At 42.4% G+C, this 15,731-nt stretch overlaps 1 protein-coding gene across 2 annotated transcripts in view; it reads right to left on the reverse strand.

The window, feature by feature from the left end:
• Positions 1-4,618: 4,618 nt before the first annotated feature.
• The window catches only part of mtss1la (MTSS I-BAR domain containing 2a), a 34,700-nt gene continuing 23,587 nt past the window's right edge, over positions 4,619-15,731 (reverse strand). The window contains exons 7-15 of one of the 2 annotated variants that reach the window (XM_034684862.1): positions 14,997-15,154; positions 14,254-14,361; positions 12,753-12,850; positions 8,361-8,493; positions 7,645-7,719; positions 7,261-7,416; positions 6,751-6,927; positions 6,372-6,537; positions 4,619-6,019 (exon numbers count right to left, since the gene is read on the reverse strand). In XM_034684862.1, the coding sequence (XP_034540753.1) occupies positions 5,214-6,019; positions 6,372-6,537; positions 6,751-6,927; positions 7,261-7,416; positions 7,645-7,719; positions 8,361-8,493; positions 12,753-12,850; positions 14,254-14,361; positions 14,997-15,154 (1,877 nt within the window). In that variant the 3' untranslated portion in view covers positions 4,619-5,213. The remainder of the gene's footprint in view (positions 6,020-6,371; positions 6,538-6,750; positions 6,928-7,260; positions 7,417-7,644; positions 7,720-8,360; positions 8,494-12,752; positions 12,851-14,253; positions 14,362-14,996; positions 15,155-15,731) is intronic. The other variant, XM_034684863.1, reaches the window with a different exon arrangement.

Consider the following 15,731-nt stretch of genomic DNA (forward strand, 5'->3'; position numbering starts at 1 on the left):
ATCGAGAATCCCCTTGAGGCTGGCTGCAGAAACACCGGAAACCACATAGACACCAATTCCAAAAAGACGATTTTTGCAGCTTTAATAAACATGTTTACAGCCTGGTTCAAGAAACGGCTTGGCTCTACTTAGCTTTCTTATATCGGCACACACTGTTCGGGGGGTGACTTTTTGTCTAACGCGACGGTTCAGAAGATATTAAGATTACGAGCTTTTGCCCAAATAAGGACATGACTGACTTGACTCCTGGATGGGAACACATAGCTGTTGGCTAGGAGGATCAAACTCCCCCTCTTTACATCACACTGTGCCTGGTTGAGTTTCACATTTCCAATATGGCTGCCGCCATCGATTGGCTTCAAAACAGTGCTCAGGAGCAGATAGGATGATGTCACGGATCCTACGTCCATTATTTATACAGTCTATGGTGATGACTAGTTATTTCAGTCGACTCATCTCATGCTGTCAGCATGTCCTGCTGGTTTTTCCACTACAACAGATTCATGTATCGTGTTATCCTGAGGTAATGGGTCATGTTTTTCAGAGACAACAGGAGATAGTTTCAGTTGTTTCCTCAGCATCTTGACTGATTTATCTTGTTATCTCCAGATAACAGATCTTGTTTGCTCAGGACAATCAGAGTCCATTTGACTTCTCAATATAACAGTGCTAAATGAAGACAGTGCAGAGGTACTTAAAACTGCAGTTCTTAGAGTGTCCACTTGAGGCTTGCTGCAAAAGCCCTCACATCCACATACACACCCATTAAACAAAGCCGATCTTTACAGCAGAAATAAACACGTTTACAGCCAGGCTCAAAAATGTCTTTGGTCTGAAGGGCTAATTTCTCTATCGGCACACACTGTTAGCGAGGAGGCTAAAAGCCCGTCTTAACTCAATCTCATTGCCTCTTGTTCGGTCACTGTAAAGATAGCTTGAGTCAGCATTTTTAATATGGTGACTGCCGAGGATGGGCTTCAAAACTCTGCTTCAGAAACCAATGGGTGACATCACAGAGACTATGTCCATGTTTATACAGTCTGTGAATTGTCCATCATAACTAGTTATCCTTCCGTATCTAGCTCAGAATAACAAAGATGTTTCTTCCAATACTAAAGACTCACTAATCTCTATCTCAAGATAACAAACCTTGCTTTTTGTGATGCTGATGGGATTCTGTTTACACAAGAAAACAAGCTTTGATTTCCGAATACTAAGAAAAATCAGTCTAGATCTTGATAAAATGTTAAAAACGACTCGTTATCATAAAACCATTAGCGCCGTTATCTCTGATATCAAGATAAATAAGCTGAGATCTGGAGAATTATCCAGAAATTGCTTGTTATGAAACAAATTTGAAACATTATGACCTGTGTTGTCATCTCAAGATAACGAGATAAATAAGTCCAGATCCAAGAAAAGTGAGTTCAAGAAATGTATTTATAAAGCACCTTTCAAGAGCGGATGTCACAAAGTGCTTCACAGTAAAGATTAAAAGAGAAAAACACATTAAATACAGACAAACACAAAAAAAAGACAAAGATTAAACAAAGGAGCGCCTAAACAAATGCCTCTTTAACACGTTTTATAAATGTTCTCAGTGGGACTCAGTTCCAGAGGGAGACATTTCCAAAGTTTAGGAGCAACAATCCTAAACACACAGTCTCTTTTAGTTCTGAGTCCAGTCCAAAGAAAACCATAACACAGATCAGTTTCCACTGCAGGAGTTATACAGCTTCAGCAGCTCTTCTTGACAATGCAACACTCTACACACAATAACAAGGGTCCAATATTGGATTCAGAAACTGATCATAAGCCAAGACATGAGGATGGGTGTTACGTGAGGCCCTTTAGTGGACCAGCATTTTGGACCATGGTTCAGGGCTACATCACTCAGACATGAAAACAGAGTTACAGTTTTTTTTAGCAGAGACAAAAAAAACATGAACAATCATCTCCAGCTCAGCCCTGGACACAACAGATCAGTCTTGCTTTGTTTCCGAAATGTTAAAAAGAAGAACTAAGTGAACCATTAATATGCAGGTCCAGGCTCACAGCCTGGTCCACTTGGACACCAAGATTACACAGGGCAGGTTTGACAGGAGAGGAAAGCAACTGGAAACAACTCGTTATCACGGGAGAACCAGCTCTGTTACCTCGAGTTAAACATATGTCAGGATCGCCAGAAAACAGTGGAAAATACTTAAAATTGTTATAAAAAAAGCTTTGTTTTTGCAAGGTGATGCAGTTAATTATCTGAAATTTCAAGAGTAGAGAAATATGATGAGATAACAATAAGGGCTGTGAGTGTTAATACATTCATTTTGGACTCTAACAACAATACGTGTACATTCTTTAAAATCATGTACTGTTGTATTTTCTTTTCAACATACTGTAGTTAAGCTGCTGCAGCTTCTCCCTGCTCTTGCAGCAGCTGTGATGGAACATAAAGACACCACTGTGCTTGTGATCGGCACATTTCACTTTAAACACTCTCTGTCGGTTCAGCTGGCAGGTCAAAGTAATTGCACTTTGTGTCAAACTGAATTAAAACATCATGGAGTACTTTTAGTTTGAGCTACCACCTACGAGCTAAGCATAAAGGTGCAGCTAATCAGACTGATGTCAGCGGGCGACCACATCACAGAAGCTGACAGAGCGCTATTAAGAGAGAGAGAATCACCATAGACCTGAGGAAAAGACTCAATCAACGAAGTTTAACAACAACACTGATAAATGGAGACTGACTGCAGGTCATTCAGCACTGAGAAGGACTCTGGTCTGAGAGACAGCTTCAGGTTGACATGTTGTGAATGATGTGCCTTAACATTTTGAGGGACATTAGTTTCACACATACAGGACCTGTATGAAACAGAGCAAGCAAACTGGAACACCTGAACAGTGTAAATGCTGTCACATTATCCAGGGATCACTGGACATCAGCAAGTAATTAGAATTATCTCAGAATAACTGAACACCATATTGACGCCGACTGGACATTTTGTACATGTACTCCTGTATATTTCTTAATATGTAACAGTCTTATCTTTAAAATAATACACTCTGTATCTGACAGAATAAACTCTCTGAAGCTGTCTCTTCCTTCTGAGTCATGGTTCCAGACCACGCATTCATTTGATCTCTAAATCATCACACCGGAAAAAATAGCTTTACATTGTTAATATAGACTTGAAATGCAAAATAATGGCATTTTAAAAGTGCAATTAATTGCAGTTGACAGTTGAAATTCTGAGATTAATCACAATTTTAAAAACGTTGACAGTCCTGACAATAACCATAAACTGCTTTACAATGAGAAAACTGAGTTGATGAAATGTAAGGATGCTTGTCCACTTCAGGCTTCCGTACGATTCAGACCTCCTAAACCTCTTTTTTTGTGCAGATCAGTGAGAGCTGTCGGTGATGAGTCAGTGTCAGAGATTAAAATAGATCCGTTTTATTCCTCAGTCTCAGAAACACACTCAGCCCTGCCTCAGTCCTCCATTTCTTCTCTTTCTCTGGACTCCACTGTTCATTTTCTCCACCCTGCCCTGTTAAGTGGCCTCTTAATAATAAGAGCAGCTCCAAATGGACGTTATGCTCATATATCATGAGTGGTACCCTCTAGTAGAGGTCCCTTATCCAGGCGCAGAGCTGTGGTTCATCATCTCTGCTGAGGAAAAGCTTTAAACAGCCAGTTTACAGGCAGGACCATTTATTTAAAGAATAATGAGGAGGGGTTAACAAGCTCCCTGGAACATCAATTTCACACAGCCTGCTGCAAAATCTGAGTTTGTTTTGCCAAAATAATACTCAAGACACATTTCTACACCCTCAGTGAGTGCAACATCTATAACATTAGTATATTTAATTGGAAATGTAATTTCACCAGTTATGTAAGCTACATCTTTTCTTTTGTATCCTTTTTGTCATTTAACATGAAGCAAACGAATCCAGTTTAGACCTCTTATGTTTCTTTATACATGTGAGTAATGTTCTTTTTTCACCTTCTCAGGCAGTGAAACGTCCTTACCTCCCTCTCTTTGTCTTCATCCCACTTATCATTCATGTCTCCAGCCTGTCAAAATATCTTTACAGCAGCAGTAATGTCGATAAATGTCCCCCATTACAGCTCACTTTGGAGCCTGAGTGTGAGAAGGCTCTCTGGCGCCCTCACCTGTCTGTTCATGGTACTGCAGTGATTCACAAAGAACAACTGAGGGCAGAGATACTGACGACCGAAGCTTAAAGGTTCCAGGAAGAAAAGACATAAAGATAAAAGTTTGAAATTAGGTTTGGGATAAAATCACAGAGCCCAGACTGCTGAATAATTAAGTTGACTGTACCAAACGATTTATAAAATATGAAATGGTTTAACTGTGGTGTACAATCTGAAGAGGGGAAATAAAGCGAGGGAATGAAACTACAGTTTCAGAATTCTTCAGTGGAGAGGGTTATGAAGATATAAAACTTCATAAAATCTCATTTCAGATGTAGTGAATATATAAAAACTATCTGTGCATGCAGAAACACGCTCTGCAGTCTCCTCCCAACCAACACTGATACCAAACTTTATATTTTCAATGAAGACACGACATTATTTGACAAAGACAGTCACAGCGTTTAACAGTAAAAAGCCTGTTTAATTGCAGAATATATTGACAGTACAGTACAGCAATAAAAACACTGCCATATTGCTCCTATTTTACATGACTTACACAGCTGCTTTCCAGCTCATGAAACAAAACAGTAATACAGTAAAGATGAGAACAACACACAGACAGGCTCACAGAGCACCGCACCCATCACTCTGCACCCACAGGAGGCCGTGCTAACTGGGAAACACACAATATTTTTATAATCATAAGAGCAAGAACAAAGATATGGAGCATTCAAACCTGATGGCAGTGACGACACCAGGGCTAACGGGACAAACTGGGCTGAAGCGACAGGTCACAGTGGGAGCAGAGATAAAGAGACAAAAACTAAACAGAAGAATCAAAACCAAAAATATGGATTACTTAATACGTACGCAATACATACATGACATGACATGATTCAACATTGTCCATGGTCACTCTGTGAACTGGCCTTCATTCATCACGTTACGCCCTCTTTGTACCTCAGTTCATGAGTGCTGCTGTATTTCACTACAAAGCTTCAGTCTGTCAATAAGGGCATAACAGCTTCCTCACAGCCCTCCTCTCCCTCAGCTACCGCAGGATCCTGGGAGCAGACCTGTCGTCAGTCACCGTCTTGCGGAGCTTCACCCCGAGGCGTATCCTCACTAGCATATCCAAGTCCTCCTGAGTCTCAGAGGACGTCTCCTGGGGGGCACACTGAGCCGCCTCCCCCAGCAGAGAGCTGCTGAAGGGGAAATGACCCTCACCCAGGGCATGGGCGCTGGCTGCCAGCTCCCCTATCTTCTCCACCAGGCTGTGGCGGTTTGCAGCGAGCAGAGGGTCCTCCTCAGCACAGAGGGGGCCCATGCCGGGGACCTGCTGGGCGTAACCAGTCCTGTCAGGCCCCCCTCCTCCACACCCCCATGAGGTATCAGGCAGGCTCATCCTCTTTGGAGACGCCCTCATGTAATCTCCAGCTGCAGGGTCGTCACTGTAGAGAAACTCTTCGCTGCCTGCACGCTGCTGGGACGGGCTGCCGTACCCTGGAGAATCTGGCACAGTGGGGGTCTTCACCGGTACAATGGGGGGCCGGATTGGGATGGGTCCAGACGTAGATGGCGTGCGTCTCACTCCAGTTTTGGAGGAAGGTGTGCGGCGGATGGTGGCGGTCCCTGAGGTGATGGCTCCAGAGCTGCTCCCCCCTGAGCCATTAGGGGTTCCCTGAGGATTCTTTCCTGCGGGCAGACCTGCTGTGCTGGCGGGCCTCTTGGTTTGGATCATGCGGCGGTAGCTTTGAGCGATGTTACTGTGCCGTGGGATGGTGGAGGACTTGTCAAAGTCTGCCTGTCCTTCACTGTCAGCGTCCCCGTTGAGAGAGTAGCACTCGTAGTCAGAACCTAGAGGAGACAGCGGCTTGTGAGAAGATTTTTCCGCTACATAAAGTACTTAAACTATCCTTTGAGTGTTTATTTTTCAGCTAATAAGCTTTCTTGCATAATAAATTATGGTCATCACACAAGCACTGAAGGCTGATATTGCTATGCTCTCCCAATTACAGTTTGGAGGAGCAGAGATTTCTATCAAAATTAAATGAAACAACAGCTGAGAGAATGAGAAGTAATGTGTCTGAGCTGTATCGTGTGTGTGTGTGTGTGTGTGTGTGTGTGTGTGTGTGTGTGTGTGTGTGTGTGTGTGTGTGTGTCTGAGCTGTATCATGTGTGTGTGAGAGTTTTTAAGAATGAGGGTTACCCTGAGAGGGGATGGTGTCCTCTGAGCAGGATGGGGTGTTGGTCTGGGTGCTGTAACCACTGGAGTACTGCAGGGAGTCTCTGCTGCTCTTCTGCTGCTCCATACTCAAACCTCGGGTCAGAACCATCGCAAGAGTGCTGGCTGCTGGAGAGAGTGGCTCGCCGTGCTGAGAACACACACACACACACACACACACACACACACACACACACACACACACACACACACACACACACACACACACACACACACACACACACAGGTAGGAAATATAAATAAAGATACATAAATATCAGCATACATTTACATATGCAATTCATGCACTACAACTCCCCAGGCACAGAAATGTTTACACTGACATTTACATTTTTACTCATACCTTGGCTGCAATAGTTCCTGCGCCAATCCTCCCTCGGTGTAGATCATCTGGATGCATCCCAGAATACCCCAGTGGACTGGGCGGAGCTTCAAGTTCTCTCATCTTTTCCATCGACTCTCTCCTGCGATGCAGAGTGCTCACCAAAGACGGCTCACAAGAACTCGATTTGGCCCAGTCCTGCAGTGACAGACAGAACAATGAGACCCTCCTCACAGCGTGCATCTCCAGTGTTTGCCATCCAACAGTCATGCAGTGGACTAAACACAGAAGCTGCTCATTTGGCTCATGGACTGGTTAGATGCAGAGGTAGATATGGGCGGAAATCATTATCTCAGGGTTATTAAATGATAAAGCAGTCTCAGTTTGTCTTTGTGAGCAGACTGAGCGTGATGAGCAACAGAAAACAGTGACTGTTAGGTCAATCTTTTACGCGAAGCAAAGAAGCAACAGGGTTTCAGAAGAGAGAGAGAGATAGAAAGCCAAAGTAAAATTGCAAATGAAAAAACAAACCTTCCAGCTAGGAACCTTTGATGTGGGTGAGGGGGTGTTGGATCCAGGGGAGTGGTTAAATGTGGGGGACGCAGGAAGTATGACAGAGAGAGGCCTGATGGTGCCAGTGTGAGAGAAAGCAGGGCGAAAGGTACCGAAGGATGAGCATGAGCCAAACTGCGGAACGGACAGACAAGTCTGAGTCAGAGTGCTCAACATCATTGAAGAGCTCACGTCACAGCGAGCTGAGGCTGTCGAGTGGAGCCCACAGGCCTCTTTAGGCTATAGATAACAATGAGGACAATGCACAGCTCTCTGTATGTGTGTGTGAGAGTGTGAGAGTGTGTGTGAGTGTGTGTGTGTCCATTACAGCAGGTAGATTGTTAAGATGCATGCAGTACTAACCGCTGTGGGAGAGCTGCACTCGCTGACAGACTGGCAGGTTTCTGAAGCCTCAGAGGAGGCAGAGCTTGTTGATTTCTGGGAGAGGGAAGATGGAGCAAAAAACACAGGGTTGGAGGAGGAAATGGAAAGTGAGAGAGAGAGAGAGGGAGAGAGAGAGAGAGAGAGAGAGAGAGAGAGGGAGGGAGAGAGAGAGAGAGAGAGAGAGAGGTGTGTGTATGTGTGAGAGAGAGATGCAGAGGTGATAGAGATGTAGCGGGTGAGAGTTGGAGAGAAGTGTTGATGAGCTTATGGAGGAGGGGGTTATTTTCAGCTCTGAGGGGATCTATATACCATAGCCCGGATCGAAAATAAAGTAGCCAGTAAGATCTTTTATTCAGAGAGGAACATTGCATCAGTTGGTGTGCTGTGGTGTGCACAGTGTGTTCTGTACGCTGCAATATGTTCAGACCGTGAGAGCCTGAATAACTTTATCAGCCCAGCGGGATCAAAAAATCCAACATTCGCAACTGGTAAAGCTTATTGCAGTAAAAATACAGAGCTCTGTCTGGTTATTGTGAACAAGTTTTATGACTGAAATGCAAATGAGGAAATATTAAAAGTGCCAGATGGAGAGGTGTTGTTGTTAAACAGAGAGATTTATGTGTTTTCTTTTCTGTGATAAGTTGTCTCGTTTCCTCCAGACTGCTGAATAGACTCTGTGTGGTCGTGGCTCATACCTGGCTGGTGATGTCAGAGGGCATGGGTGACGGGGGCTTGGAGTGGGTGTTGGCGTCTTGGGACACAAAGCCTGAGTCGTGGGAGGAGACGCTGCTGAGCCGATGGGCTCCTGCTGAGGGCATCTGAAGGAGACTAAAAACAGAAAATCTCATCAGTCCTACACTCTGTGTATTTCAAAAAAGCCTCAATAAAACATACGACATGAGAAAATAATGTAACCCGAGGTTTTTAGTATCTTTTTATGTGACTATTTATTTTCTTTACAGCTCCTATGAGGAGCTTTTAACTGGATATGAAACAGACCAAAATTCATACAGATGTCTCATAATGAGCTATGAATGCAAACGGGACCATCAGCATAAAGATTGATTATCTTTACAAGGTAGATGTCAGACGAGGAGACTGCTGTAACAGCTTTTTATCTCCATCTTTAATCCACAAGAAGTGATTTAATAACCATTTAAAGAAACAGGAGATTTATTTGTCTGGAGAAAAACAAGATCAGATACGAGAAGCTCAGCTTTGTCCACAGGGGGCGCCAAAGTCGACATATGGTCAAAAGTTCCTCATGAGAGCTTTAACCTAAAAGATAACTATGATGCATTGTTTCATGCTTTGCGTCAGGGTCTTGACTCACCCTGACAGGATTCTAATTGCATAAGCACCTAATCCCTTTCGTATTTCAACCGTCCACTTTCATGTGCAAAAGCAATCTGCCATACGTGGCAACAAAGTCATCTGCAAAAAGACACCTGGGATACAGTAAACTTTTAAGTAACAAAATCTGGTTGTACTGAACAAAGGCATTGTCTCTGATAAAGGTTTCTGCCTATTAAAGGAAGTTTGTCCTTGCCACTGTAACTTGCTAAATGCTGCAAAGTGCTCTGCTCATGGTGGATTAAGATGAGATCAGACTGAGTCCTGTCTGTAAAATGGGACTGGATCTTATCCTGTCTTGATGTTGGGTCTTTGTTAATAATATAACATAGAGTACGGTCTAAACCTGCTACATTTGTGAAGAGTCTTGAGATAACATCTTTTGCTCTATATAAATAAAGATTGAGTGATTGATGTATCTCCCAGTTGTAATAAACACATAAATAAAATAAATAAATGAAATAGATAAAGACTCTTAAATTCAAGTTAAAAATGGAGCAGTGGAGGAGGGCAGCACCACTTTAGGCTAATTGTCAGTGAGCACACTGTTTGACTGAACATGGGACCAACTCTGACCTGAGACCTGAGTTAATAATCTCTTTAACAAGAGTGTCCTGGCCAAGATCAACAGCTGCACGTTCCAACAAAGTTACAGTTAAACAACACATGATTAAAAGACATGTCAACATATCCTGATCACAGAACAAGAAGTCATCAGTCAAAGCATCTACAAGCTGATGCATCTTCCTCTCAAGCCTTCCCTCTGCTTTTAGAGAGACCAGCTCACTCAAAGCCAAATCCTCCAGCAGCAGAGTCCAGGCTGCAGGAGCAGAGGATCTAAAACTCTTTATCCCCTGTTCAAGAAAATGTCCTTTGTTTGACTGATAAATATTGGGATGATATCATTACCATGAATTATTTTGGCCTTGATAATCATGAAGTAAAAATCTGAAAGTGTGACAGCCCTATTCAGAGGCTTTCTTGCAGTTGGCTGCCCGCAGTGAAAGGCTAGGTGTCATGGCTGCCATCAGTCTGTGTTTACAGCAGTGATGTCAGTCCATTATTTCTCCAGGTTAGGATTAATTTGTCCTTTGCATTTCATTCTCATGGTGCATCTTCTAAATACCCGCATAGCTATTCATAAAACAGCTAATACCAGTGTTTAGCCTTCCTTCATTGACTCCACTCCAGCTAAATTTGCAGTTTGCATGTCAAACATGATCGTGATCTAGATTCTCTCCCTCTGTTTTGTTCTGAAACTTGTTTTGGGGGGATTTAAGTGAAGGCCATGGCGAAAACAGAAAAACAGAATGAAAAATAGATCACAGATGCTGAAAACATGAGGGCTTTGTGTGTGAAGATTGTAAATGATGCCATTCTTCTAAATTTGGTGTTTCAAAGAGCATTAAGAAGTTATCCCTTCTTTGATTATTCTTTCCCTCTGAACAGCTGTCTCTGGGCTTTTTGTCATTCTTACTCAGCACCGCTTCTCTTTGTCACCCACGCACTGAATACGAGTTTCTCACCCCCTCCATCCTCTCTCCCTCTTGAGTATATATCTGAAGTTATCGTCCCTCCTTAATCTCCGTCCTCTGGGGCCAGGCTTAAGGAGGATTTCCAAATTAAATATGACAAATTAAATAACCTTAAATCATTCATAAGCAGACACTGTTCTCATGTCCTCTGTGTCTCTCCTCTGTGCATGTAAGAAACTCTCAGTCCTCTTGTTTTTCTCCATCGCGCTGCTGAATCTTTGTCTCTCCATCACAGCTTCTTATTATTTTGGAACAGAGTGCTGTTGTACGAGAAAAATCCTGTAATCTTTTGGTTTTATTTTTTATTTTCACTCACAACAGACTCTCTCTGCATGCTCTCTGTAAGTAGAGATATGTCTATGAACTTCAGCTTATTAAAAACTTTTTCAGGCTTGGTGGATAAACTGAAGAATGTACAACGGTCCGCCGAAACCAAGGACGACAGGGAGAAATAAGCCTCACTGATTTTACATCTTAAAAGCATCATTTTGCTGTGATTTACAGCTGTAATGAGCTTTAAAATGAGAACGTGTCAGTGTCTACACTGTGAATGAACTATTTTAGCAAACCTCTAATATAGGCTGCAGTGTTAATTGGTCTATACATGAACTGTTTTCACACTTAAACGAAGCAATGAGCTGTTATCACATGGTTTGATATGCCCTCACCACATCACTAAAAAGGTTAATTTCTACAGAAAAGCTTCTTTCATGTCCTTGAACGCACCTTTAATACAGGCCTATAAATAAATAAATAAATAGTTGAACCACCATTATCAGACTATAAATACGTTCATTCTTGTTCTTGTGCAAGCTCACGGCTGTCTGGCTGTGATGTTTCACAGCTTTGGACCTAATCTGGTCGTAAGAAGCTTGAGAACTGCAAATCTGCCAGGAGCTAGAGCCGAGACGCTGGCAAGATACAAGGAGCGCCACACAATGACAGCACCTGATAATGTGTTTGTGTGTGTATGCTGAGCGACAGGAGTTGATCTTGCCTTCATAACAACATGTTATACTTGAATCTGTTTCCATCTTGTGAATAACACAGCTTTGAATCAACACTTTGCAAAGATTCTTAAACTCAAATTATGGATTAATTAAACCATAACCAAACAAAACATGTTATAGCAAAGTGTGCAAACAACACATTACAAAAACACTGCACAAGAAATAACATAATGCATGTATACAGGCATGAGTGTGTGCCAGTGGATCTGCATTTTTTTTGTGTGTGCAACTAACGACTATTTTGAAAGTCAATAAGTCATTGGTTATTGGAACAATAAACAGCTCTTATTACCAGGCTTTCTCACTGATCTTCCGGCTGTGTAACATGCTTGATTCTAATTGGTCAAACCCCTTTGACAACCCCTTGATAACTGTTATTAACTCTCACTAACATGAGCAAGACTAGAGGCAAACTTATCACACGTCATGTCAAATCAATCAAGAGTTCTGGCACATTTTGCTTCTGTTCGTTGACACCATAGACCATAAGGTGAGGTGAAACCATTAGCTTCCGTTCATCATACATTATACCATACATTAACCCTGACACATTACTTTAATAAACTCAAAATTGCCATTTGAAGCCACATTCTCATTGGGTTTTTTTAAGTAGAGAGTGTGGCGTGACATGGGGTCTGCCCACTTTGAAGACTATAGCCGCTGTACATGGGACGTATGACTTAACCACAAGGCCAAACAGGCAACACTTTTTTTCTAGGTGAGAAGAAAAGATGAGGTGTTTCATGGGAAAGGTTTTAGGGTGATTAGCTGAATTTCACAGTTTGGGCGTCCAACGTGCCTTCAGACGCTCGCACTTTACTATTATTCTCCTGCAATCAGCAAGGTCCGCTTTGCAATCCTTCTTTTAACAACTTAAAAAGTTAAAGGCTCTCTGACTTTACACGTATCAGGCCGTGATGGTGCTAGATCGGCTGCATATGTTTTGTTTGCCTGTGTATGTCACTTCCTGGTCACTGTTTTGCATGCACAACTCTCTGCAGAGAAAAAAAGGATGCAAGATGGCTCACTCCTCAACAACTGATCAAAATTTAAAAAAATGTGATGCCTGCTGACTGCATTAAAAATGTGCGTAATAACTGACTTGTTACTGATAATTGAATTTGTGCACAAAAATCTTTGTCATCAATCTGTTGTCAACAACATTGACTGAAATTTAGTTTGAACATACCTGCACATGCTGCTCTTCCTGGAGCCGGTGCTGCTGGGGGAGGATGGGGGGGTCTGGTAGGACCAATTGAAGTCAGAGCCCTTCAGGTCCCGGATCACCTGCAGGCAAAAACAACACACATGGACGCGTTTGATTGTTAAAACAGACAATCATTAAGATGTATTCAAATAAATTAAGCCATATTAAAGTTATTGATCAAGCTGTGATGTCGGGACACAGCCTGATCAATACTTTAGTATTTAATCACTCAGGTATTGAGCATGTAATCACTTTGTGGTGAAACTGTGTGATGAAAGAGTCTGAGGGGACACGACTCAGAGGTAGAATGAGTGTTAGCCTCTTTCACACATGCACTTCTGGAAAATGTCTCTGCCCCCCTAAAATCTGATGTCTTCCCTGTGGCAGGATGCTGCAAAAGTCACATTGTAATGTTTTCAAAATGGTTAAAAGCAAAAGCAGCAGAGGCCGATGCTGTGATGACAGTTTTATACTACATTAATGATAAATGGAAATAGACGGATTTGCAGACATCTTCCCAGTTCTCATCTCGACAATGATTCTCCTTCTTCAACCTCTGAGGATTTTATTCATCCTGACACATATCGCTCACATCAGATCACCCTGACTTCACAGAAACTTTACCAGGAGCGCTGGCAGAAAATATCCAGATGAAGTCAGGGTGAAATTTTGGATCGTGCAGCTCAGTCTGAAAATTCCCAGAAGATTCAGCGGTTTGGTTTAAGTGTTGCATAGCACTTAATTAGTGTCTGAGAGTGTGTTTGTAGTAGTGTGGAGAGCCTTGACTGATACAAGGACAAGTAAGGTGCTACAGAAGTTCTGTCGTTACCACTCCAGAGATGTTATAAGAAGTCATCTTATTGTATCAAACCTTTTAAAATTTGCTTTCGAGTATCAGACAAATTCCGTTGGCAGTGATATATTTGCACACCGACCTCTAACTTTCATGATAAGGTTTGTATTGTTCATCGAATTTAAATCAAAGTTTCATTCCATTTTCCTTCTGTCAACTTTTGCCATAAAACGCAACATGTATAAACTCCCCCAGGCCATCTGTTGCTTTAAGTCCTGTAAACTTTAAGGTAAGTCAGTTATGTGTAGTTCTATTTTTAGAAATTGGTCTCTTCCTTCTTTAAACAGAGACTCTGTGTGAAAAATCATTACTCAAACAGGAGTAAATGGTGCGTATGTTTAGGAGTATTTGAAGCAGATGGTGTGGATTCAAGTTAAAATGAAGAACTGTGGAAATCCTTGGTAATAGTTTCAGGATAGGACTTTAGGTTTTGCAGAGAGAATTGTATCAGACTCTAAAAGAGCAGAAAATACTTGCTGGAAAATCAAATAATTGCCTGTCAGTGAGAAGATACACAGAGAAAATCCCCCAGACCGAGCATTTAGCAGCCGAGGACAGATAGAAGTATTTGCCTGTAATGCTAAAACATGATCAATATAAGTTAAACCAGTAGTGTTACAGGTGTGTTACCTGCTCACTGGCTGGCGGTAGCTTGTGCGGGTCTTCAGTCAGCACAGTGAGGTCATCAACGATCGCCTGTAAGTGTGTGATCTCCCCCAGCATGGCGATCTCTACGTTCTGGAAGAAAACACAGACAGACTGAGTTTAATATTTTCCACATCAACAGAAACATGGGCTGTTTTCGAAAACCACCTACTATACTAGCAGTACGTACTGATTTGGCTAAAATTCAGTATGTAGTATGTAGGATGTGAAAAAGAGCAAAATCTTCAGTATGCCAAAACTCCCCAGATGTCTACTGATTCGGGAAAATTTCACAGTATGCATCGGACCAGTCTGCCTCGCGTACTGTTTCCCACAATGCACAGAGCACTATCCTTTTTTTCTTTTTTCTTCTTTTTTGACGGGGGGAACTCCGTTTTTATGTGCTGTGAAAATTATTAAATTCCGTATAAACCACTTCTTAACTTTTTAAATCATAAGTGATGCTAAAGAAGCAGTTTATCTATCGGCTCGGCCATTGTTTACTTCTGCTTTCCGAAACTGGAAATCCAGTGACGTCTGGCCCAGCATACTGCAACACAGATCGAACAGAACAGTCACACTACATACTAAATTCAAATGCAGTATGTAGTAGGCAGTAGGTACGGTAGGTACTGCCTACTACATTCGTAGATAGTATGTAGCAGGCCGTTTCAAAAACAGCCAAAGGGTTTTTTCTCAGGTGCTCAAAGGTATAAAAAAACACTCACCACCACAGGCTGCAGCAGGTTGATGAATGAACAGTAGCGCCCCCTCTCTTCTAGGAGAGCTCTGCGCACCGACTGCTTCTCCGTCTCCTCCATCAGCAGGTACAAGTCAGTCACATCCTGCATGGCACTGTCCAGCTGGGGGCGCAAGTTACCCCGGCCTGTGGGAGGAAGGCAAGGGGGAGAGAGAGGAGGAGAGAGACGGAGGTCAGAGGGGAGACAGACAAGAGAGGAGGAGGAATGAAGGAGATGATTAGAGAAGAGAAGTGTGCAGAGAGCAGGGAGGATTGGAGAGAATGAAGAATGAGAGATGATTAGGACACATCACGATAAACTGTTTGTGTACTAGAGGTCACTGACAAACACGACACTGATTCATGAGCGTGGGAATGAAAAGATGCTGAAACATTTAACTCATTATGAGCTGATGGAGAACAACTGGTGGAGACTCGGAGGTCCTGAAACTAAAATGATAAGACTCACGACAAATAAACAAAATGTTATTATATTCACGACAGCACACCAACAGGAGGTTAAATTATACACTGTGAATATGAACACAATGAAAATGATCATGGAGATGGAGAATTCTTCTTCTCTGTGAATGCATGACCCAACCTGCCAGTTCAAAGTCCTGACCCTGCAGAATATCTTCACATTTAGGGTTATTTACTCACCGCAACTACCTTTAACATCTGCAGAAATAAGTTCAGAGTTTGGTTTTTCGTGATAAATTAT

Source organism: Notolabrus celidotus, chromosome 6 (assembly GCF_009762535.1).
Source record: "Notolabrus celidotus isolate fNotCel1 chromosome 6, fNotCel1.pri, whole genome shotgun sequence".
Classification (NCBI taxonomy): Eukaryota; Metazoa; Chordata; class Actinopteri; order Labriformes; family Labridae; genus Notolabrus; species Notolabrus celidotus.